Source organism: Pomacea canaliculata, linkage group LG4 (assembly GCF_003073045.1).
Source record: "Pomacea canaliculata isolate SZHN2017 linkage group LG4, ASM307304v1, whole genome shotgun sequence".
In the NCBI taxonomy this organism is placed as follows: Eukaryota; Metazoa; Mollusca; class Gastropoda; order Architaenioglossa; family Ampullariidae; genus Pomacea; species Pomacea canaliculata.
Genome location: NC_037593.1, coordinates 17,037,897 through 17,064,687, shown reverse-complemented (window position 1 = coordinate 17,064,687; position 26,791 = coordinate 17,037,897). Strand labels below are relative to the sequence as shown.

The following is a 26,791-nucleotide window of genomic DNA, read 5'->3' as shown; positions in this document are numbered from 1 at the left end:
CGGAGGGGCTGGCGGACTAACGTATTCATATAGAAACAGGCTGAAGGAAGGAGGGACAGATTGGTTTTTATGTACTCAGGTGGCTCCTACCTCAGGTCGATTGATGGGGTAGGTGTGTGTATGTGTGTGGGAGGTGAGGGGTGAGGATTGGCGCGAGTGACTGTGTGTGTGTGTTAGAAAGAGAGAAAGGAGGGAGAAAGAAAAAATGATGAAACCTGCTGGTTACTGCTTTGTAAAATGTATCATCTGCTGATGCAAATCGCTCAAGGGAAGGAGTGGTCACTAAGAGAGAGAGAAGCGCGCGCCGCGAGCTGCCAGCGGGATGGTGGGTGAGGGTGTAGTAGGGGAGGGGGTGAGCCAGGGGACAGAACTAGCCAGCGGTCTGCTCCTCAGTTGTTCCCCGTCGCTTGAGCTCCACGCGTCGCTTGGTCCTTCCTTCGTCGACTGACTGACCAGCCGGCTAACCAGTTGCCAGCCCAAAACTTTTCCTCCGTCCCCCCAGTCAATGCGGCCGGCCGGCCAGCCAGCGAGCCAGCCAGCCAGCCAGCCAGCCCCTTGATTGACATCCTTGTTTACCATCGCTTTCCGTTACTTAGCGCCAAGGCCGTTCACTTCAGACTTGCTTCGTGCATTGCACAACTTAAAAAAAAAATTATTTGCTTTGCTGCTACGAAGGGACTTGATTCTTTACCAGGACGGATCCGTCAGACTCGGGGAGCCTCGTCAGCATCTGGGGAGTGAGACATACTCCTCCATGTCATCGCCTCGACATCAGATCTCTGGCACCTTCCTGCGCTGACGGCAAGGGAGCGATGATAGAGAAACAGTGAGTAGTCTCTGCTTTTTTTTTTTGTTTGTTTGTTTGTTTGTTTATCTCCTCCCCGCCGTGTTGTTTTAGTGTTGAAAGACATTCTCGTGCATTCAAACAGCAGCTGATGTGTATCTCTAATGTGCGTGTATTTAGGTGTGTGTGTGTGTGCACTTGTGTATCTGTGAAAAAGTTGGAGAATATCTGTAAATGTGTGCTTCATACAAAAGGATCTCTCTTCTCGTCTCATACTCTACAAGTTAATCGTGTTTGTTTGTGCGTTTGTGTTTAACAGAACCGAACATTTGTGTGAACACCCATTCACTAGCGCACGCATACACCCTCGTGGACCCCCCCCCCCCACACACACACACAGACACACGTACTTCTGGGAGGATACATGTGTTTTGTGACTGTGTTGTGTGTCCATAACTGTACAGAATGAGTTTCTGTGTTAGTCCGGCTGTCTATGATCTTGACATCTATATGTCTATAGATAAAAAAAAAAGAAGCGATAAAATCTATTATAACTGCTATCTTCACAGTTTTTCATATCTTACCTTCATATATTTTCCCACTTTATTCCTTCATTATGTACCTTGCACTTTGTCGTTTGTCGAATTTTAGGAGGTTTTTTTTTTTCCTCCATTTTCATCAACATCAAGCGGCGCCATGTAGCATCAGTTAGTGTCGCGTGATAGAGTTTTGAATCACATTAACCACAACTACAACCAGCTGAGCGTCGTTAACTTGCCTTTCATTGTCAAAGCTCCCCTGTGATTCACACAGGCTATGTGAACATTTATGGTCGCTTTAATGAACGGACAACCATGTAACTGCTTCCGCTAAGCTTCATCCGTTCCTACCTTCCGTCGGTGCCTAAGGGAGGACCTCTCTTCAGCATCAAAACGACAGAATGTAACATCTCAAACTGACAGGTAATTAGCCACAGCCCGGCAGATTCGTTTGGTACAAAAGGCAGTAATGAGGCTACACGTAACACGGTTTTGCGCATGCGCGTAACATCTTCTTCCGTTTCGTCTGACTGCCGCGCCCTGTATGTAAAGATGTTTTATGTGTCTGTCCTGTGGAGGAGGGCATGACTGAATCAGTGAAGAAGAATTTTGAAAAATGTTTTGGAAGTGATGTCAGTCACTGTATTAATCATTAAAGCTTCTCCTCCTGCGCTAGCTACAGGGTATTCTGAGCTGACACGATGAGTTGAAATTTATTTCCAACGAATGAAAAAAAAACTTTAATCCTTTTTTAAAGGGAACAAAAGGCAAGGTTAACGTGGGCCCCTAAAATCTATTTACTGGAGGCTGTGACTGTCTGTTTCGAAAAGAAACGAAAGGCTCGAAGGAGAAAAGACAGGAGAAATCATTAAACCTGTGTTCCAAAGTGATCATTAGTGATCAAAGTCAACAACAATAGTGATGTCACCTTTCTTCTCACCCATCCAGTGTTAGTGCTAGTGCAGTCCTTTATCCTTCTTTCCATCCTAGCACTCCTCCCTTCCTTCCACCCCGGTTGTAATCCGACTACCACCCACATCCTTTTTCTCTGACACGAGCTGGACACAAATCTGACTCAGACAGTAAGTGGAATAACATTTCTCTCAACATAACTATGACTAGCGCGGGAGAGAGAAAAACTTTCTCTGACTAAAGCTGCTTGCAGCCCACGTCGAGATAAACTGATTCAAATCAACGTATCGTGGATATGAAATGGGTCATAGGTCATCTGGTTCAGAGAAAGGGCACTGGCGAGGCTGCATAAAGAACACCCTTGAGGAAAGAGTTGATATCGCCAGAGGGCCCTGCCTGCTTCATCCAAATGAGAAATAAATAAATCAACAAAAATGCAATAAATTGACAGTAAATATTAGCATGACATGTACGCACTCAAAAAAATTATCTAACGCGTTGAAATTTCTTGCTGTTGCTGCAAAGGTTGTGAAAATGTTTTTTTGATGTATTTTCATCATTACCTTAACTCTTCGACTTTTCAGTTCATGAATTAGTTTTTAATGAAAAAGGTTGTGGTTTTATGACTACGTTTGTTTGTTTGTTTGTTTGTTTGTTTGTTTGTTTGTTTGTTTGTTTGTTTGTTTGTTTGTTTGTTTGTAAAGCCGGCAAAGTGTCGCTGTCGGTCATACACGATCATACCCGTGGTAAACTATAAATTAACATCACCATCTGTACATGACGGTTAGGGGCGTTTGGCAGTGTAGTGGTTAAAACATTCGCTTGTCACCACTGAAGACAAAGGACTTGAGTTCAGAGACACTCTCAGTATGTAACACCGGCCTTCGAGAATTTTCTCTGGGTACTTCTGTTCTCTCCTCTCCCCTCTTAGTACAAAATCTCTTCTCGGTAGAAGCACTTTCCCCCCAACCATCCATGATGGTTCTTGGCCGCGAACACGTCGAGCGTTGAAATAGTCTTTATTGCTCAAGGATATGGGGGTCGGAAAGACTGTTCACATCCTCATATTTTTATGGCTGACATAGAAAACACGTCTCCACTCTTTTAAAAAAAAACGTTGATTTATGAGCCAACTCAATCTTTATTTCACAATCTTGAAGTGTCATGTATCGTCGACAAGCAGTAGTTTCGAAATTAATCTCTTCTCAATTATTTTTTCTTGTTATTTAAATGTCAAAAGTTTTTGAGTGGGGATCCAAATATCTTATCGTCTGTTTCCATTTACTGCGATCACCAACATGTAAAAACAAATCAGCTTCACAGAAACCGAAAGTAGCAAAGAAAAAAAAAATCGTCTATAAGTTATTCATATTTCAAGAGCCCCAGAAATAGCAGGATGTTTTGCCATATCATAACGGTGAGACCTTGTCTTCATTTGTTTTATGCTTTAGTTTTAAGTCGTGTAGCTTGTTAATTTTGTTTTCAGTGCTCTCATGACCGCAAGTTCTGTTCAAGTTAAACAGCGTATGCCTGGTAAACACGCTTAGCGATTCTTGTTCCCAGAAGTAAATAAAAGATTTTCACTGTGAAAAACAACCAGTCTCAAAACTGTCCACCTGTGGGGCATGAAGGCTGATTGTGACTTGTGTTTGCCTAGAGGCGATTTTCCACGAGGGAAAACGATGACGTAACGGGTGGGTGGGTAGAAAATCTGAAAGAAAAAAAAAAAAAAAAAAAACCTCAACAGCAAGTTAGTGCCACACAGAACGCCCCAAGGCGAGATCTGAACCCAGATCATCTTAGTTATCAGTTCAATGGTGACAAGCGGGTGTTTTACTACTTTACTATGGGGATTCCTTAACTCAGAGAGATAGAGAGGATGCAGGGAACGGAAGAAGTACGGGTAACATGGTCCAGAAAACATGTTGGATACCACGAGTTCCACAAACTGTTCGGTAGTCAGCCTCCGTCGCACCCACACCGCCCGCCCACTAGCCTGCTAATCGCTCAGCCACCGGGTGCCGGAGGCGACAATGATAGGCCATGCGAGGGACGCCAGAGAAACGGCACCCGCCGATTGGCTGCAGAGATAAAGATGGGAGATGCTGGGAGGGAGTCGAACCCGACTCGTGCCGCAGTCACTGGTGGTGTAAATGGGGGTGAGGGTGGCAGAATGAATGAGGGGGGCGTTGTGAATCATTTCCCTGCTTGTTTGGTCTAGCAGGGTGAGGGAGGAGAAGACAGAACCGACGGGGGGTAGGCGAGGGGAATTTTCCTCCCTCCCTGCTCCAGCCCGTTGTGCAATAGGTGGTGGTGATGGAAGTGAGGGGGGGGGGTAGGATGCAGTTCCATGTCTTATTTTCTCGGGGCGTAACCTGGGGAACGAACGAGTCAGTGGCCCATACCCGGTTCTGGCCTGAGGCTGATGCGAGCCCACCTCCAATGACGTTGAACCTCTTTGAAAACACTCAGAAGGACACGGCATCCTTTAGCCTGGGTGAGAGGTGGGAGGAGAGGGACCTAAGAGTTTATGAGTGGCGATGAGGGAAGGTTGGTGAGATGGGGGAGGGGGTGGGAGGAAGGAGAGGGCAGGCGCAAGACTGAGAGACGGCGTTCGACACACAATGCTTCTTTGAGGATTTTCGAGAACACGACGGGGGGCACTCTGACTCGTGGATTCCATCCGCTGTATCATCAACAGCTTTGTGGCAGGTGTGTGTGGTGGGGAAGGGTGGAGGGTGAGAGAACTGGGTCACATCGTAAAAGCTTGCCCAGCTTTGCTTGATTCACCTACCCCGCAGTCACTCCCACCCACCCCAGAGGCCGCTCCATCAGTCTGACCCATATCCACTCGCCACCCCTTCACAGCCCAGTGAAACCCGAATCCCTCAAGGTGCTAGGCGCTAGCCACACTGACTGGTCTTATCGAAAACCGCCGACCCGTGGCGAGCAGGCTGACCTACATTTGGCAGTTATGCAAGACTGGCGACCTGAGAAAACACGTGGGCAGCACCCTTCCCTCTCCCACCCGACTGGGGGTTTGGGGGTGGCGGGAATTCCTTTGGCGAGAACCTTTCGAGAGAGTTTTTCTCAACGAGCATGTACAGCGGTCGAACACGCATGGCTGACTTCAATCCCCCACCCCCCCCCCCCAAAAAAAAACCCAGATCAACTGAGGGTCATGCGTCTGTCAGGTCCTACTGTTTAATATTCAAATTAATGTTTGTTGTTTTTGTTATCTGCTCACATTCGAAAAGGGGGAAAAGAAGTAGGTGAGTAGCTGTTGCATATTCTGCATTCTTCTAAGGGGCTGACTTTCTCTGTCCATCTGTCTGTTGTTCTCGTATTGCCTTTCTCCGGTCGGACGCTACCCTCCAATTCATTGTGAGAAGATTGACGAGACGATAGACACCCACAACATGTCCCCACGTCCCTGCGCGGTTTTCCGGGAATGCCAAAGCTCTCTCACCGGAAGTGGGATGGTGTGGAGAGAGAAAGGGTGTGATTCGCCTCCATGGTAACACTTGACACAAAAAGCTACTTGCAACGGAAAGGAGGCCGGAAGATGGCAGCATCCGTTCCATGCGGTGGGTTAATCGAAATCCTGGTCATCGGCAGCCGAGAGAAGGGGAAAGAAACTCAGTAGTTATTGTAGGAAGCCAGACAAAAAAAAAAAAAAAAAAAAAAGGATGCTTGGGATTGGGAAAAAGAATCCCGGCTACTGAGTGCAACAGACAGAAGCCAGGGACAAGCGATCGGGAGGTTAAGTATGATCCAACTTAGCGTTAAGTGATTAAATAATAAACAATAACTAGACAAAAGGTCAGAACAGCTTTCCGTATATCCTGGATTATTTTCCTTTCATTCAGTCTGTCCATGACTCCTTGATTCTCGTTTTTTTTTTTAAATTATTATAACTTTTATGAGAAACTAACTCTTAAAGATCGAATTTTAAATATTTTCTTGGCGATTACCTTTTACTTTTGTGGGGTTTTAAAAAAATGACCGTCGATCACTGGACCACCGAGGACGATCGTTTAAATTTTGTGCCCTCAAAAATTGCAAAGTCGCCCACCGCCACCGGTCGTCTGGGTCTTGAGGTCGCGAGATTTCTTCCTCACGCTGAGGAAGAGCTACTTCCCATCCGAGAGCCAAGGAGAGTGCTTCCCACTGATAGAGGTTCGCCGCCCAACAGCGGAACCCAAGACGGTGGCTGGGGACCTGCCAGTCAAAGTAACAATCCGAGAACAACAAGGTCGTCCTGGCTGATGGACCGCATCCTGTGCTGTTTGTGGTTCCACAGGGCAACCGTCCTTTCCTCCCGCCACATCCGTGTGTGTGGTTTGTGCGCCGCTGCAGGAAGTGTCGTCGTGGTGACAGGTCTCAGGGTATCGCTTTTCTCAGTCGTTGCTTTGTAACCTGCGACCTGTCGTGGGCATCAGCTGCAGGGCTTTTGTCTTGTCGTGAGGCTGGAAACCAACAGATGGCTCTCAGCAGAACTTACCATTCGGTAAACAAACATCGGGGAACGCACTCAGGTAACTGTTAAAACTAAACTCTGGTTTTCTCTTTAAAAAGAAACAATAAAGAGGGTTTCTTTTAATTTTCGTAATGAACTACCATTATATTTCTTCTGAAGCGTTGCATGATAATCTTGGGCTCTGATCAGTTATTTTCTACTCATCGAACTTTCTTTCTTCTTTACTTATTATATCTTTCTTTATTTCTAAAGTATATCATTTCTAAAATCTTTAAAAAAAATAGATAGAAAGCAGAAAAAAAAGGAAATAATACAAGAAAGGAGGACAACCAAGACAATTATTATTTTTTATTGCCTTCGGTAAAGAAATGTAGTTTGGATGAAATTTCTTGGTTTGTTTGTTGTTGTTTTTTTTCTTTTTGATTGATTTTTGGAGGGGAGTGATTCTTCCTCGATATGAAATTGTTTCGACAAAGGTTAGTGTACAACTGTGTGAATATCTACGGTGTGGTATATGAAGCTGGGTGCTGGCAGAGCGCTACACCAAACAGTACACCAGGGTGCAATACAAGTAAACCGCAGCTTCCTGGTGAATCAGGTGCGAAGTCGACGGTTACAGGTACCTGATGGCCGGTTCCTTTTCTGAATTTGTTGAATAGGGGTGGGGCAGGGTGAAAGGACACCACCCCTCCTGAATCTTTGCCATACCGCTGGTTTTTGAACCCAGGAATCCGTTAATAAACCAACTTTTTTTTCAAGTCATGGCTTCCTCATAAAAGTTATTCTTCTGGTCAGTCAGTCCTTCCGTCTATTTCATCAGGACCCTTTAAAGAAAGGAGAGGGAGAGGGTATGGCAATGGATGCAATGAAAGGCAGAAATTAAGCGTTTTCGGTTTTTTTCCTATGCGCCTTGGAAACTTTATTTGTTTGGTTGTTTTTTTTTTAAAAAATATTTTCGCTAAGGCGTTAAGTGAGTGAGGAAGGATTGGCCGTTTCAATATGTCACAAATTGTTTCGCTTCGGACTATGAACTTGGAGCGTCTGAGAAGAGTGGCAAGAAATAAGTGGTACGGGGAGGAGTGTGAAGGTGGAGGGCAGGACGATACCACTTGGAGCGACACTGAGATCTCACTTGACGTGAATGGAAAGACGAGGACTGGCATTGTTATTTCATTGTTATTTCAGCGAGAGCTTCTTATGCTTCTCTACACTTCCACTGATCTGTCTCACTCTCCACTCACCCCCTGGACCCCGCACACACCCACTCGTCAGTCGTTGCAGACGTTAGTCTGCAGAGAGGTTTTTTTTTTTTTTAATAACTTACTGGCGCTAAAAGAATTGCGCATTTCAACTTTTGGGATAGGTTATACAATGATTCTCTTATAGTTAACATTCCTGTAACAATACAAGCGGAAACTAGTCAATGTTGTCTAGTCGAGATGCTTAAAAAAAGTCCGTCATATCTTTGCGAACATGCACAGGACATGCTCTGTGGATATCTCTGTACAGTAGCCATTGTGTTCTTCACAGTTCGTTCTTTGTTGTCCGATGCTATCTCTCTTTTTTTTTCGGATGTGGGGACTCCCGGGAGTATAAAATTCTCTCTTAAATGCGATGGAATATTGCAACTGTCGTCAACTGAGAAGATTTCATCTGCAACGGAAATCTAATCGAGGAAACAGTTGTGCTCGTTGAGAGGGAAAGTATTTGTATGGAAGCCCTGTTGTGCTAGTATTCAGTTTGAGTCAGAATATTCTTTTTCTCGCGAGGTGCACGATTATGTGGTTGCTCAGGCCTGCCAGGCAAGACTGACCAGAGGTACCTTCTTTGATGAGGACGGGGAAGGGTGAAACAAAACAAGACTGACTGGTTCCCAATGGTCCTCTTGTTAAGACATCCACATGTCAAACGTCCTTTCTGATCTTCTACGTTACATCACGGTCTTTTCCTGTTGCATAGTCTCCCTTTTCTGGGTCTCTACCCCTACCTCCCGCAAACACACACTAGAATGGGGTGCCAGGAAGTGTAAACTCGCTTGCTGCCATGAGAGGCCCTGGGTTCAGTCCTCGTCTCAGAACACTTCTGTATGCAACATCTGTTCGCAAGGCTGGACATCAAGAGTTCTATAGGTACTTTTCCTCTCCTTCTTCCTCTCCCCAGTACCGCGAAAACAGCTCCAGATAGAAGCACTTCCCTACTAAAACCAACCTCAACACACTAAAATGATGCTTGGGTTCACTGGAGCACATGAAAGATAACCCGACCAAAGAATTGACTTCAAATGTCGGAATTCTTTAACAAAACAAATGACAGACATACACATATATATAAATGACAAGGTGCGTTGAGAAATCAAAGACAAGACGGTAATTTTCATTTAAACAAACTTTGCTGATTGTTTAGCCACTTTCATCACCGTCGAACCAATAAAACTCTCCTAAAGCATTGCTGGTTTTTGGGACGGACGCTTTCTGTCGGCTGAAATTTTCGTAAATCTCCGTTCTTACTTGATGAGTAGTTATAACATGCTGTTCTGTATGAACTCAACAATCACGACCGAATATGCAATCTTCTCTTTAGCATAAATCTTGAGCCAGACTTTTAGAGCTTTTCATAATTAGTTACGAGAAAGCTTTATCGTTTAAGGCCCTTCCTGATTATTCACGTGCGGTCCTCGCACAGACAGCAGGCGATTGCAGCTTGATACAGTTGACAATCTGTCCTGAATATTCCTTTCAGAGCAGCCATCTTGCTTCAGAATGTGCTGAAACGAATTCAAGAGCGAACGGCCATTCACATATTTAATACTTGAATTTAATACTGACACTGTAATCTGACAGCATCAGCTTTTCTCCAGGGTACGCACACTGTACAGTGTTAGTAAAACTACTTCAATAAAGACACAACAAATTAAAATAAATATGAGCATTAACCAGATCTCGTGTGTGCAAAAAGCATCTTGACACAAAAAACAATTAAGAGGCAGTGAAAACTCGCCCAGTATGTGAAACAAAATGGTCTGCTATTGTTATTCATGTTCATTATTGATATTATATGCATTTTAGATTTTTTTTTAAACTTGCTAAACCAGAAAATTTTGTTATTTCTGTAAAATCAGGCCAAGCCTGTTAAAATATACATTTAAAGCTGGTCGAGAGTTTAAAAATTGCAGAGTGGATTGAGAGTGGAGGAGGGGATTGCAAGTATTTCTTTGGTCACATGAGAAAGTAATGTTTAATTCACAGTTTCTTGTGCTCTTTCTTTTAAAGCATAAGCACTGGTTTTATTTCACTAGTTTAACGATAAAAACGACAGTTTAAAATAGGTGTACATGTCTTTATCGGTAAAGAAAAATGATTTTTAAAAATTAGGTTGATTTGGAAGACTCGTCTTAAATCTCCCTCATAATTTTGACAAATAAAGCAAGAATAATGAAAAGCAAAGCATAGATATTAATTTTTAAAGGATTTGAAAGATTCGTCAAGTTTGTGATTTTTCTAAACCAACTCTGGCAGCAAAAATGGTATATTTTGTGAAATTTGTACTGCACACAAAATGTTCACTTTAAATATATTCATAACTTTATTTCTTTGACAGAATTTGAAAAACGAAACATTTGTCAAACTATTAACATAACAGTGACAAACTGTAAAAATGACAGGAAAAGGTGCACTTAGAAAATAATAATGCCTTGATTGACATTTGAAGTGCTTGTTAACAATTTTCTTACAAATCAGCACTTAAAGGTCGTGTGCATGCATGAATCTCCGAAAAAGAGGATGAACTGCCTTTTAGCTCCGTTATCTTTCCTCTGAGTACACTGCGGTTATACTTTTTTTTGTTGTGGTAGGTTGTTTTGCCCTGTCCAAACAATGAGAACAGCAACGGAAGGAAAGGACAGATTTGGGACTAGGTCTTGCTGCATTTCTCAAAAAGCAGGATGCTGCTCTTGTAAAACAACTTCTTGTTCTTTTTAATAATTATTTTGGATCTTGGTTTTTAGCATTAAAAATAGCTTCTCCACTAATGTTCATGTACAGGGGCATCAGACGATGCAATGCACGCCCCCAGTTGAGCAACTCCACGACAAATTTCTATCGGATTGCGGTGACAGATTTCCAACAGAGCGGAGCTGGGTAGGACGGGTGGATGGGAAGCAGGCAGGGACCAGAGGCTATTTTAGTCGTCAAAGCCACGCTAATCACGAGAAAGGGAGAAGAGATGTGTTCTTGTATCACTGATCACCCCCAGGACTAAGTTGCCCTTTAGTTTAGGCCCACGTGGATGCTAGTGGAGGGGTCTGGGTGGGAGGGAGAGGTGGGGTCGGGTGGGAAATGTCGCCGGGTGAACCTCATGCTGACAGAGTTCAAACAAACAAATTCGGTCATTGATGACATTGCTGAAGGCTGATTACAGTTCAGCTTATACTGCTGTAAAACACAATATTGTTTGAGCTTATGTTTGGCTGGAGGGGTGAGTGAAGTTCCCCGGGTGGTTGTACTCAAAATTATTATACTCATCTCTTCAACGATTCGTTCAAGATGGCTGGCAGTGTCTCAGCCTTTCGGTGTTGTGGCGAGCTTTCGTCTTAATTTCAGATATCTTAAAAGCTTCTTTAATCATTCACATATTAACAGTTACAGAGCAGGCAGGCGTTGCCATGCCAGTGCCAACAGCGACACGTAAGCCGTTAGTGCTCAGGGTTGAAGGAAAGTTCAAGGACGCAATCGAGGATTGCATGATTAATCAAACACTAACGTAGTCCGCTCTCACCACCCTGTCTGCAGGGCCCCACCCCAAATCCCATCCCTTTTTCCCTTTTTGGGTCTGACAGTCAACTGAGCGACTGAAAAGGGGTTTTTCTTTGATCGTTTGAAAGTATGGAGGCAGTGTTTTATCTCGCAGTGGGATTGCACGACGCCGACGCCACTTGTTTCGTCCATTTACAAAAGTGGGCGGGCGGTGATTAGCATACGGCAGCGAGTGCGCCGGCGCGCGAGTGTCTGTCATGTCACTACAAATAGCCCGCCGATCAGGCGCCGCCCAGTAGGTGGAACCCGCGCGCGCGGCAGGGGAAGTAGCTCCAGATGGCGAGAGTAAAAAGATAAATGGGTTACGCAAAATAAACAGTTGACATTTTGTGGTTATCGTTTGTTTATTTCCAGTTTCTCGGCCCTGGCCACAAGGCAGGGTTAGATTGTGATTTTTCGTCCACACTTTGTAGTCTCACATTTGTTCTGGCGAAAATGGCGAGCGAAGAGATGATGGAAGTCTGTGGGTGAGCGTGGGAGTGAGATTTGAGGTAAGAGGAGACAAACAGCTTAGTGTCAGCGCGTGCGTGCGTGTGTTCGTTAATACAAGAGGTAGACGCTGATGAAACTAAGAATATAGAAATGCATTAACATTAAATGCGATGTTTTACTCAATCATTCAGTCATCACAGAAAAAAAGCACATGCGACTATTTCATTAATTAAAATATTATAGAGAATATGTTTTATTATCAGAAAGATCGATGATGCCTTAGTGATTAGTGTTTGTAAATTGTTTTCATGTACACTATATTTGTGCACAAAAAGTCATTTTTTCTTGTATGTATACATAGAAAATAACAAATTAAGAATGGACTAACTATAATGAGATGAGTGGCTAGTTCAAACTTCGGGACTTGCCGAACATTCAACATAATTTTTTGAAGACGTGAAAGATAAGTCTATTTATAAGTCATTTGAGTTAATACTAAGGCAGAAGGAAAACTAAAACTTACACTCTAGATAAAAATAACACTCACTGAAGCTTGTCCCATGTGCCATCTTCAGTAACTAAGTGATTTGCGTGTTCAGTGCATAACACAGAGTACCTAGAATTATTAAGTAACTTTTTAAAATAATTGTAAGCTGTAGTCACAATGACCGACTCGGTAGTCAATGTAATCGAACTCATCCTGGCTTACAAAAAAAAAAAAAGAGTGAAGCATGAAATGAAGATGCCTGTATTAATGAAATGATAATTCGCCTCAATTTTTTTTTTTTTTTAAATTCTCATGGTCAGGGCACTGTTTTGGGGACTGCCCTTGTTTCGCTTCCTCCATCAAATATTTTCGGTTCAAACATACTTATTCCGAATAAAGAAGGCAATACTTTCCCATTTCCGTGTAAACACCCCCTCACCCCTCATAAACATTGCAAGGTAAATGAGTGCACTTATCAGACCCCGAGTCCAGTCAAGTCAAAGCCAGTGGCCCTGACATGTCGTGTGTAACACACAAGTTCTTCGGAAAGTCTGATAACTGCTATCAGCACCAAGGCAGTTGCTCGGCCGTTAGCGCGGGGAGGATGACTTGAAACCGTAGTTGTGCACTTGAACTTTGTGCCTCTGTCGTCAGAGCCGTGCCACCACACGTCACGACCGGACAACGGGCCTAAGGTCACGAAAAGTTCACAAAAAGCGGTCACAAAACAACGTAGGTACGGAAGACGGACGAGTAGGGGTAGGGGGGACTGCTGGGTGGAAGAAAGAAGAGTCCATAAAGTCTACATCACTTTGACCGCGCGACTCGGGGCTTGGCTGCTTGAGGACTCTTTATCTCCTGTTCCATAAAAGTGTCCGTAAACTTAGCACACCGCCCTTAGGCTCTTCGCAATTTACGGATCAATTTACGATGAGTTGGGAATGGCGAGAACATGTCTGTTCAGCTTGCTCTCAGGCGCTCTTGATTGTGTAGGGGCTCATTTTTGTCGGGTGTGTTTTACCTCAGAAAGATGCGAGTAACTTTCAGGGGAACTAAATAAATACATAACTATAAAAAAAAAACAATAACTGGAATTCTCATGCAGTATCATTTACTCAAGTTTGGGATATGTGTGTGTGTACGCGCGTTCTTTCGGGAAAAAGTTTGGCGCATGCACCTAAGCCGTTTGGTTTCCAATTTTTTTTTTTTAACAAAACAATATATTTGATAGTCAAGTTTGATCGAGTTCATGCATCTCATAAAGTACTGAGCCTTGGAAAATATTTGCTTCCCCTTTTCCCATATATAAAGGCATAAAAGCATGATCAAGTCTTCATCAGCTAGATACAAGTTTTGTGCACATTGTCCCGGTAAACCGCACTAATAAAATATTTTTTAAATATGTTTTTATTGTTCCGCGAGGAATACACTTTCGTAAGGCACCAACGCACTTCCTTAATCATTTGTTGCTTTTTTCCGGACCAGGTCAGTTCACTCCTTCCTTTGTTAAAAGCAGAAATAAAAAAAAAAAAAAAAAAAAAGGCAAGTAACGTTAGGGTCACACACATCCAAGCCCCTGGGTACTCCTCATACTTTCCACTGAATTCCCGATGGCTTGACTCCTGAAGCACCACGTCATCATGGGAGTGTTTGGGTGACTGACAGTAGGAGGTTTTGACATTACATTTGTTCCTAGCGTTATATTTTGGGTTTGCACAACCTTTTTTTGTGCGCTTTTCGGAATTCGCTCGGTCAGGGGAGGAAACTTCATGTCCCCGGATGTTGATTCATCGGTTGTAACGTGAACTTTTCACCCCGATAATCGCCGCTCCTTGTCGCTCCCCAGCTTCCGGTCTCTGTTTTTGTGTAAGTCCACACATGCTGTATTATCACCCTCTTCTCCCAATAATACACAATCGTTAGTAGGTGAAAGCACTTTCTTTTCAACTCCAAACTCACCTAGTCGACCATCCAACCAACCAAAACTTTCCAGGGCTTCTTCAAAAATCCTTCATACCTATATGAGTGGACTTCTTACTGTTTTTACACATGACAGAGTTTCATCCTTTACGTATTTTGGTTTATTTCTGTGAGATGTAATCTTGCCTTTCTTTCTGTTATTATTTTCCGTTATTTGGTTTTTCTGAGCATTTCAATGTACGACCAGACAAAGATTTATAAAACACTTTATCTTCCAGCGAAAGACAGGGGTTCGGTGACAAGAGGTGGCTGGCAGGGGGAGTTTATGGAGGGTGTTCCTTCTCGGTTCAGGCTCGTCAGCTTAGATCCCGTGATGGTTTTTATCTAGGCGGTCAGGTGACCTGGTGGCATGTGAAGTAACCATGTTCAAGCATGTTTCGGAGAGACTATCCACCCTTCAGGGCGAATGGCTTGACATTAGGCACGATGTTGTGTAGTGGCTAAAACACTCGCTTGTCACCCCTGCAAAGAAAGGCCCCGAGTTCAATTCTAGCCTCGGGACGTGTCATCTATTTGCAGGACTGCCGTCGGGTACTCTGGGTTTTTCTCCCCTCCTTTTCCCCGTGTAGTGCAAAATCACCTCTGGGTGGAAACACTTTCCCGCCAAACCAGGCAGCCAACCAATGGATTCATATTCTAAACGATTTGCATTCTGAAGGAAGACAGGAAGGGCATGTGGTCTTGAGCTTTACTAACCCTGCAGGGAGAGAAAGAGATGCGGGTGGGTAAGTGGGTGGAGTAAACACGATAGCCACGATAAGTAAATCTCGACAGATTGATGACTGCAGTCATACAATGCAATTTTATTTGTCTCAAAGCGCATTTAGAATTATACATATAGAGATGTCTAGTAATCCATTATAATGCCTCCTTTCGTTTGCATACTTGATCACGTCTTCCAGCTCAAGATTAGTCTGCTTATTGTGATTTTCCTTACGACCAGTACTTATTATAAATGGCCCTTTAATCAGTTTTAACTGCTATTATGATGATCCTCATGGCCGCGGTCGTCTGGACTAAAAATTACACATCGTCACAAACGTTTACTCCGAAATGACAATTTTTAGGCTTCGGTAAACCTCTTAGTCCGCGACAAAAGCTTCTATGGTTATAATCAGACTGTCGGCTCAGACATCAGTCAAGCGGAAAAGAACCCTGGAAGACGCCCGAACTTGAGGGGGCGGTGGGGGCTGGGTGGGAGCTGGGGGTAGGGGAGACAACTGGGCACCGAGACATGCGCCCACCATTCTTTCTTTCTCTCTCTCTCTCATACACAATGAGCGCGGTGTGGGTTTTTCACTACAGCCGCGTGTGTACACAAGATGACGAGCTCAAGGCCGTTTCTGTGCAACCATTTTTCTTCCTGACTCCACACCACGCTGACCCTTATACTACCCGCATCCCCGCTCCCACACCCACCATCCATCCTTCAATCCCTCTTCTGCTGAAGGTCGGTTCCCGCTTGCACTGACCATGACGTTGGTTAGGGCGTGTGTGTGTGTGTTACGTGTAGCAGTGTAAATGTGTGTGTGCGTGCTGGAAAAACCGAACAACCAACCAATCATGTTTCGCCTCATAGTTTCCCACAGGCTTGCGCGGAGAGCGTTTGCTGTAGAATTATTACTGTTTACCACCACCCAGCATTATCTCGAACCCCCTTCTCGGTGTGACTGTAATATCTTTCTAGTCCCACCCTCCCTACTTGCTATTTGACGCACCCTGTGATTTCCATGCCTCGGTAACCTTGGTCTTGCTGGACGTCCAGTTTACGGCCTCGCGCACTCTGCCCCAGTAGTATTTCCACCCCACCAAACCAACCACCATCACCATTACCACCACCGCCAACTACCAAACAACGGCGGTGACGGAGGTAGCAGAGCTTGACGACCTGACGACTTATCTGCACTCAAGCCTCTCGTGAAATTGGTTTGAAACTTGTAGTGAGTCATCGTCCAGTCAAGTAAGCTGTTGGCGACGATGATGACAAGGAGAGAGAAAGAGATGGTGCATGAACACCTCTCATCTACATAAACGTGCTCCATGCTATCCTGGCTTAGCTTTTGAACTGAGTGACGGTTAGTTGCTTTTGGTGGTATTGGCACATGCTCTCTCCCTCTCTTCTTCACACATACACACAATCTCCACATATATATATACACACACGATGTGAAGTTAATTTTTAGTAGCATTTATCACGTGTATATGTGACATACCCTTATCCACCAGTTAATGTTTCTAGGGAGTTCAGATGGCAAAACCGACCACTAAAAAAATATAAACTTAGTCTGTTTTTTCACAAAGGTAAAACATTTTACTACATTCTCTAAAGGTCGTTTATCTTTATGCATGGCTACAACATCTGGAGTTGTTACAAATCTTTAAGTATCTCGACGTGCATTTACCAAGTCGGAAAACTGAATTAAATGGAAACAACATGACAATAATCGAACAGACAAATCTACAGATAGCCAACACATTACATCCATTATTATAATTTCACATTTATTTGCTCTATTCGCATTAAGCGACAAGGTTCTTTATAGTCAACCCTGTTTCTTCTTTACTTTTTTCGTGAGATTTGTTTCCTCTTTCTCTCCTATCGCCCTTATCGTATTTTAGGTTTGTGCTCCGCCTACTTCATCTGTGTCCATCCGCTTTAGCTCTCCTACCCCACCCGTGTGGTCGTCATACCCTGTTCACAGCCCGCCGCCTTATCAGGGCTGGTCAGCAAATTGAAATCGTTTATTGTGCCCACGTATCTCACGACCAGCGACATCGACAGGGCGACCAACGGTCACCCCGCCAGCCCGGCCTCTTAGGCAGCGATAACAAGTGAAGTGAGGTCGAAGGGTTATGTTTGTCCTGGGAGAGACCCAGGCAAAAGCCTCAACTTGTTTTTCCCCCCAACACTCTTACTTCCATGACATAGCGAGATTCGTGGCCTGGGGCAATTTCTTGTCCCCTCGTGTGTAGGTGAATGACTACGGTGTTGGTCATCTTCTTACTGCACTTACTACTCGCTAGGAAGTTTATTTTACGAGAAAGCCTTTCTTTTTAAGGTTTATTTGGTTCGTACAGATTACTAGCACTTTCGTTGTAAAATGGAAGATTTTGTAGGGAGAAAAGATATAGTGGACCGTGACCAGGAGACACAGCGTGTGCTTGTAAAATGTTTGATTTCTATCCACACAGATTTGAGGATGGCTGCTTGTTTTGTTACAGGAGCGATGTTCTGATGAAAGTGGCCGATGTTCTGGACAAAGTGATGTCGCAGGACGCGGGAGAACAGACAGTCCGCCACCAAGAATCGCCGCAACATCTTCTGCCCAAGTCACAGCTGCTGCAACAACATACGTCCCCGCCGCCGCCAACACCGACAACCGTTGTGGCGAAGTGACCACCACTGCCACCTGGCAGACGCAGGAGACTCACTTGTCCACAAGACGCACCTGGAGATGGTCACCTCCGCGCCGGCTCACGACAAGGATTCCGGTGACAACATCCACTACTTACGGTCGGACCGTAACGACTCGCTGAGCAGCTCAGACGCCGAGCTCGACTACAACGACGACGACGTCTTTGTCGGCCGGCGACAGATGAACAGCAGCGGCGGAATGGGGCTGGGCCGCTGTCCAAACGATTTCCTTCCGCGGTCACACCAGGTGTACTTCAAAGGCTCCGACGGGGAGTTTTCAGACGGTGAGAAGGAGGGTGGCATGTTGAGGGATGCCAGGCTCCCACACCCGTATGCCATGTACGGCAGTCAGTACTTTCCGGACACCAATGGCCTCATGCCAGGCTTGACATCGCAGCCAGACTTTATTCGCGCCGGCTTCCACGGTTCAAGGGGGAGCAGCGAGAACATGTACACGTACAGTCAGTCAAGAGTTGCGCCCCCTTTGGGCGGCCAACCATCGGTGAAGCAAGAGCGCGACAAACCCGCGTCGCCAGGGTCCGCGGATGGTAGCCATGGAAACAACAATAACGGCAGCTGTTCTTCGACGGACATTGGTCATCTTAACGCGAGATACCCCCCAGGATACAAGAATGAAGCGCCAGCCCCGGAAGGTTCTTCCGCCAGGGAGCCGGACGTGGGGTCCATGCCGCTGCACCCCCCGGCCATGAAATTTCCGCTGACCTCAAACAGGCTGCCTCCCTTCCCTCCCATGCCGGGTGGGTTCGGTGGAGCAGGCGGAGGAATGATTTTATCGCCGACTTCAGGCTTACCGCAACCACCGTTTCTGAATCGGTTGGCACCCGGGGTGCAGCCTTCTGCTATGCTCAACTCAAACGATAGCCATCTCTACTTCTGTCACATATGTGAATACTCAGGTAAGAGAGACTGTGTGTGTGCATGCCTGTGCAAATGAGCCCAAAGTACGCTTGTGAGTAATCTTTTGTCAGCGTGTATATATGTGCGCATAGGTATATTAATAATTAATCAACAACTATCTCAGAGAAAGAAAGAATGAGCGACAGTTCGGATTATTCGGACGTTGACAGTCTGCATTTCTCGTGGTTCTGAAAATCTGCTACTTTAGCACAAGAAATGCAGACTGAACATACGAATATCCCGAACTGTCGCTCATTTTCCTTTCTCTCTCTCTCTGTCTAATGGCGCACCAACGTGACGAAGTACACCGTAACCTGCGCTCGTTGATCAAATGTGCGAAATGTAGCGAATAATTAATTAACGGATGGGTTTTGTAGGGTGAAATTAGTTTTATGTCGCCTATGTCTACTGAATCGTGTTCTTTGCTAGCGGATAGTTAATTAATGGGTTTTAGAAGCTGAAATTTACAGTAGGTTTTAAATCACCAGTATCTACCGATATCTGCAAGAAACGTAAACCATTCAGGTTGGTCTTGAAAGTTATAGTAAAGAAACCAAACTAAAGCTCTTTATTTATATAACGAGCTGACGAGTGAAGCATAGTGCTACCCTCCCTAATCAGAGTTAGTTAAAATAATACTTATTTTTGTAGACCACGAAGCAAAGGACAAAGTCGACGATTGTTTGTTCAAAAATACCATTTATAGGATTTGATTTTTTTTTTGTGTATTCATTAAAACCCGGAATGCGTGTATGCTATTTAAAAAGAAGCAGTATTTTTGACACGAATGTTTTAACTACAAAGATGACCATCAACTTAACCAATTCCACGCTTCAGGGCCAACAAAAGAAGAGTTTGATCAACACATGGTTGTGCACTTCGGGTATCGCTGCCCTCACTGTGATTACACTTCACGAACGGAAGGGCGACTAAAGCGGCACATCAAGGACTTCCACACAGACACTGAGAACAAGCAAAGGGCAGTTCCTGGACGGCCTAAGGTCTACAGGTGCAAACAGTGCGATTTCTCCTGTACAAACAAGGTGATCAAATACTTCTACTTTGTCAGTGATTCACTCCTAGTAGTAATGTCTCTGTGCGCGCGCGTTTGTCTGTGTACAAATTACAGAAAAATCCTGTCTTTCCGTCCTTTTTTTTCTTTTCTTTTTAATTTTTTAAAAATTTTTATTTATTTATTTTTTTTGATCGCTTTTGAGACATAGCTTATCTGTGCTGCAGGTCGAGTTTCTGGGATCATGCACGCACACATATCAAAGAAGACAAGCTCCTGCAGTGCCCCAACTGCCCGTTCGTCACCGAGTACCGCCACCACCTCGAGTACCACCTGCGCAACCACTTCGGGTCCAAGCCCTACAAGTGCGGCAAGTGCAACTACTCGTGCGTGAACAGGTCCATGCTGAATTCACACATGAAGTCCCACACTAACGTGTACCAGTACCGCTGCGCCGACTGCACCTACGCCACCAAGTACTGCCACAGCCTCAAGTTGCACCTGAGGAAGCACCGCCACCAGCCAGCTGCCGTACTCAACAGCGACGGTAGTCTCCCCCAAGGTATCGACGCCAAGATGTCCGGCCTCACTCTCGTCGCCAAGAGGGGTCCACCTCGCGGACCCCGAGGGCTGAGGAAGGAGAAGGACAACAACGTCGCACCCGAGTCCATGATGTCTGGCTTGTTTCCTATGCGCCACCCTCTACATCACACGGGGGCCTACCCGTGCTCAACGGCGCAATTATGGCAGCAGCAGGTTACTGGCCCTTGCTACCCAACACCATACACCCACCGCCGCCCCTTATCCCTGTTAGCGCGCTGGGCAGTCCGGGGCATCCTTCCCACCCGATGCTACCCAGCATGGACAGGCTTGACGCCAGGCATAATCTTAAAAGTAGGGAGTTGTTAGAGAGGGAGGGATCCGGTGCGGAGAAAGAAGGCGCTGCTGGTGGGTTCAAGTGCAACTTTTGCAACTTTCTCAGCGACACCATAGAGCAGCTGGAGTTTCACTTGAAGAATGTCCATGAACTGAAGGCAAATGAGGGACTGTGCAAGCCACCCACAAACAACACGCTGCAGCCACCGCCTGCCGCGCTGGAGGATCAAGCGACGAAGCTTCAAGCACGTCGGATGTCAGCACCCCCACCATCTCACCCGCCAACCTCAACTTCCTTGGCGGTGCAGGCGGACACCATGTACCGCCGAAGCAGCGTCTCAGAAGCCAGCCCTTCTCCTGCTCAGCAGAACAGCCTGGCAAGCCATTCCAGCGAGGCAAGCCACTCCAGGGTTAACTCCCTTTCACGAAATGCTTACGATCAAAGCAGTCCAAAGATCAGGAGTCCGCTGAACGACTATAACATCTTCCCCAAAAGCCAGATTCCAATGGCAGGTGAGCAGGGACGTGATGGACCACCGCAAGAAGACGGCGCTGACATCATCCGACAAATGACCTTAAAGTTTGGCCCCTTGCCACAGTCTTCACCCCCACCGTCGTTGCAGCAACAACAGCAACTACCACTTGCAGCTTCGCTACCGCCCTATATGTCATCGATGACGTCCATCGCAAGTCCGCCCAGCGAGCCAGCCGCTCTAAAGGAATCGCCGCTCGACTTGACCAACAAACCCAAGTCGGCATCACCTCCTTACCCTGGTTCTCCCTCGCCCCCGACAACCTCGACCCTTGAACCTGCCGTACACCTCAAACGCGGCTTTGCGGAGCCCTTGGTAGCGTCTAGCGAGGAGAACTCTTGCAATGGCGGTGAGGTGCACGGAAGCAGTCCCCGGAAACGCTCGCGCAAGGGCAAGGCGTACAAGCTGGAGGCGCTGTGCTTGAAGCTGCAGGAGAAGCAGACGTCATCGTCGCCGTATCAGAGCGACAGCAACGAGTCAGACCCAGCTGATATCCAGGCACTCGCTGCGCCTTCAACACCGACACCTGCACCCGCTGCATCAGTAAGAAACGGTGGCCTGGAGGTCGCGGTCAAGAAAGAAAGTTCCAATTTACAGGACAAGCCGGAGGAGGCTGATTACGACGGTAACTGTGGTTTTGGTGCCGCTGATGATCCGCCAGACGGCGACGAATACGAAGGACTACGACAGAACCTGAACGATGATGCCGGTGCTACACACCAACGAGTGGCGGCTCTAGAAAAATTCAATCTCGGCAACCCGCCTTTCTCGCCGCCTCGACCGCCAGTCATGTCCAGGCCGGACGCTTCCGGTTCGACACCGACCAGTCCGACAGCTAGCACCTCTGTGTATCGAGAGGAACCGGAAAGAGGGAACACTATCCTTCTCAACGAGATCTACCACCACCGTCGCAAGCTTGTGACACCCGCCATGAGGAGAGGAGCGGAAGTAGCATGGAAGATCCTTCATGACCCAGCCAACGGCCTGCCAGTAGAGGTCAAGGCCGACGAACCATCACCCCGATCTCTCCTCCTTCCACCGAATCTCCTTGTGGGCTGAACGACAACCCCACGTCCTCTGGCAGGATGAGTGGTAACGGCGTTGGGAGTCGTCCTCCTCTACTGTCTGCAGTCCCGCAGAGGCTGTCCACGCACGCGCAGACAGTTCAGCAGGGTCCATCCTGCACAAGCGAACCCAGGCACAAAGCTCTGCACGCGGTCCCTGCGGAGAAGTCGTACGAATGCAGCTTCTGTGACATCTCCTTCAGAGAGAGCGTCATGCACGCCGTGCACATGGGTTTCCATGGCTACCAGGACCCGTTTAAGTGCAACATGTGTGGGGAGGTCTGCAAAGACAAGTTTGAGTTCTTCCTGCACATTGCACGCACGGCACACAACTGATGTTATAGGAGATCAGTACTCACCCCTGGCTCTGTTTCACACTTTTTCTTTCATTCACCCATGCCCCCACCATTCTCGATCTAAACACACACACATACGTACTTACGTTAAGGATGTCGTGTGTGACAGGCGGTACGAAGCAGGAGATAACTTTGAAAATGACGAGAACTTCAAAAGCCTTATCAATGAGGTGGCTGGGTAAAACGATGCTTTAAACTGACAATCTGTGTTTTGCCGCAAAATGCAAAAATCTAGTCGAAAATATAAAGACAAAAAAGAAAAAAAAAAGCAATAACAAAAACTGGACTTCAAACTAGTCTGGAAATGTATTGTTAATGCAACGATGTGGAGCGATGACTACGGGTGATCCATAAGACTCCGAGAAACAATTTTTGCTGTGCGCGAAGCGGGTCAAAAGGTCATGTCCAAATCTAATCTCGGTGGAACTGAACTTTAGATAAACACATCTGAAACTCCCCGAGACCAAGAATCTGAAAAGTAAAGCGCTAAATGTTCACTTCAATAGCTCACGATTTATTGTCCACAGGAAACCCATCTACAAACACAGCGAGAAGGCTACTGATAAAGGGCCGTCACTCGTAAACAACTCTCGGGGTTCTCTCCCCTAATGTTGCTGGACATTTTTAACATTTGACGGACCTGTGTAGACATTATTGGATAACTATCATCTCATGCTTATAATATTCAAGCATATCGTTGTATCATCGAAATAATTGCACTGAACTCTTATCATGAACTCACGACAGATAATGCTAACTGAATTATTTCAGCAGAACCACGTCCTCGTCTGTCTCCCTTTGTTGATCTCATTCCTGACTTCATTGAATTCCAATGAATTATCGCTTTGTACACTTTAGATAAACGTTGATATTCTTTTAATTATTCCACTACCCCGTTCAGTATAAAATAACATGGGTGTTGATGTCTGTGTTCAGTAATATTTCTCCAACATCAACCAGGTAGATTGTGGTATTCAAAGATCTCAAACGTGTGTGAGTCAGCTTCCATGTAGATGCAAATTGATGTTCTTGTATTGTTTACAAATTTGTGGAATGCGGCAATGTCAAGCCGACTGACATGTAAAGCTGCTAACGAAGTATTATTTTACCTTTGAAAGTGACGGTGTACAAATTATTTGGATTACGACTGTGCCAAAAAGATGATTTTTTTTTCTTTCTTTTTTTTTCTCTTTTTGTCAGTTGTTTTCTGTTTGCAAGCTGAGCGCCTTGTCGTTGGGTGAAATTACTTTTATCGTCAGTCTACACAAATTAAGGGCCTCATCGTCATTATCGTCTACATCACCTGACAAAATTGTAAAACATGAAGCATTTTCAAGTACACTTTAAAGTTTTACATTCGATAATGTTTGTGCTCATTTTACATTGTGTTGCATACATTCTACAAGGCACTGCTTGTTTTCTTAAAAAAAAAATGTAATGAAAACTATATAGTTTCATGAAATATCATGAAGCTGATATTGAAACATGAGCTTGTGTGTCGAAGATGGAAGTGCTCAAGTCTCTAGTCATTGCATAGGTTTCAGTTTTTGAATCCTGTGTTCCTCCTGCAATAACACATGGATGCAGTAAAACTGGGTTCACCAATTTTTATTCCAAAATACGACAGCTTAGACTTTGCCCTTTACCTAAGGGCAACTTGCTGGTACTGTAGTAGCTTTTTTTTTTTTTTTTTTAATTCGTATGTTTTTATGATCATCAATCTGTGTGCTTGTGGGGCAGGATTGTACACGTGTGTAAAGAATATATAACGAATGAAAATAAATGTTCATGTCAGTTTTTAATTTATAATTAATTTACACCACTATTTTGTCTCATTCTCTGTCTAGTCTGATTCCACTTTTTCGCTTTTACAGTTGGTTTAATTTAAATTATTATTATTTTTATGAATGGAATTTTAAAAAGTAAAAACCAGTAAATTCGACAGCGGTTTTTTTTTTAATGCAAGCAAGAAGCACTTGGGACGGTTTTTGAGGCAAATTCTCTCGCCTCCAAGCGGCTTTTTTTTTTTTTTTGCTCCAAAATTTGGACAGGAAAAGATAAAATGTTATCGCTATCGGTAAGTGTTGAGAACAATTTCCATTGCACTTAGTTATCGTCTGTTTACATTGTACCTTTCTGAATGGGAGTTTTGACTACGAGGTCAATGCTCTCGGCAAGTATTTGTTATGTGGATGTCTAGTCATTTTTATGGAAAAGAACAATGCAAGCGGAATGTTTCCAGACACATTCCTTTTACGAAAAGCTGCGCTGTACTATTGTGTTGCCATAATCTACCTCAACATACTTAGAAAGATCTATTTTGTAAAGTTTTAAAACTATACTCCGACACGTGTGGGTGCTATTGGTATGACTAGAGTTAAAGGCCCCGACTCTAAAAATCTCCCTCAAGCAGCAGAAGTGCTCTCTCTATACAATTTGCTCAAATAGGTTGGTGATATCTGAAAGCCAGCTCACATTACTAAAAACCCTGCATCGATTTCAAACCCTAACAAAATCATCGCATTTGAACTCTTTCGATGTACCTCTTTATCCGAGCGCGTCGACTTGTGGACGGGGCTGTCTCCTCGTTCCCTCCCTACCCCGCTCTTGCCCTCCTGTTCTCCCTTCCCCATGAGAGATACTCACATGAAAGTGTCTGATCTTCGTGTTTTTGTCCATTTCATGTTGCCAAAGAAACTGTGTAACCCATATACATCTTTTAGTTCGGTTATTGCTTCGTAAGGCGGTCGGAAAGCTGGAGGTCTGTGTAGAAACTTGCTTTACAAGATTGAAACTGATATCTGCATACCTGTGTGTACCTGTATGTCTCAGATGCGTGCAGAAACATGAAGCGTATCGCTCTTTGATACCCGAATATTTTGTTCAGCCCTGAAGATCAGCAACAACCTAAAAATAAGCATGCAGCCATGCATGCAGTGCTCACCCAGGTCTCGTTAGGCACAGTGGAGCGAATGTTCTACCCGTATTCTTTTAATTCTTTATGCCTTCATTTAAACAACATTACGTGTATTGTATATGCATTTCTCTACTTGTATGTCAAAAGAGCAAACGAAAATTGAATAAAGATTTAAGTGAATTTTATGTACTTATCTGCAATTTTGGTATATTCAACACCAATGAGAATTTTGTTCCACAAATAACTGCCGCTGATTCATTCAAAGCAATCATACTATTTTATGAATGGTAATTTGTATCCAGAAAAAAATCTCATATGGAGGTACTTTTCTTACCTACACAAGAACACTATTATTCTACTTTAATTTCAAAAACTTGTCAATCTCATGAACGCTTGGATAATACCGGAAACACTTTTTCCACCTAAGAACAAAAATCCACAAACTATTTAAATTATGCGATAAGCTCGCGTCTGGAATGAAACCGGTGATTACATGGACCTTTCCACTATCGTCTGCTCACAGTACTAACAACTCTTATTGCCTTGTTTCTGTAGGAAAGGGGTAGGCTAATGTTAAAGACTGCTGCACATGGTCAATCAACATTAAGTTGCAACACCACCACCTTTCAAGCAATTACCAAAGCATGCTTAACACTTTAGTCACCAGACTAAAACATTGTATTGTTTCAAGTTATCTAAGAGCTTCCTGAACAGTATTTGATCTTCAAATTTTACAAACATCATTTCACTTTGGATCCGTTTTCACCTCCACAGACTCTTGCGATCTAACTGAAGTTAAGCTGGTCCAGATGTTGGCAACTTGTGCCCAAGATGCATGTCTTTTTGCTGTATTTTAACTTATTCATAATGTATTTGCTTTTAACTTTTGTGTTTGTAAAATAATATACATCTGTTTAGTTCCCGTTTTTCCAATTACCTGAAGTCATAATTATTCTCTACTCTGAAAATAAATGGTGTCATGAATCCAGTCTTTTGGTTGTCTACCTCCACCTTTGTTGCTTTAACAACTGGATGAGCATGTCTTTACACACACACAAATTAAAGGGAGAAAGAGTGCAAGAGAAAAAGGTGACAAAGACAGCAATCAATATTGCCCCTGGGGATCAATAAAGCTGCATTATATTGTAGGTGTCTAGCTGTCATGAGAAGCCACAACCACTAGTTCGACAAGACATGAGCCCAGATTCTCACTGCCTTGATAAAGAAAGTGTGCATGTCAGAAGGGGAGGGAAAAATGGGGACAGCCAATGCCAC

At 44.7% G+C, this 26,791-nt stretch overlaps 1 protein-coding gene across 1 annotated transcript; it reads left to right on the top strand.

Annotated features, from left to right (window-relative positions):
- On the top strand, positions 1 to 26,500 carry LOC112561807. The gene is given in 6 exon segments (XM_025234546.1): positions 1 to 826; positions 17,648 to 18,757; positions 19,596 to 19,800; positions 19,998 to 20,641; positions 20,644 to 22,236; positions 22,239 to 26,500. Coding segments are annotated over 5 exon segments (3,660 nt in total). The 5' UTR covers positions 1 to 826; positions 17,648 to 17,880; the 3' UTR covers positions 22,580 to 26,500.
- Positions 26,501 to 26,791: the final 291 nt, after the last annotated feature.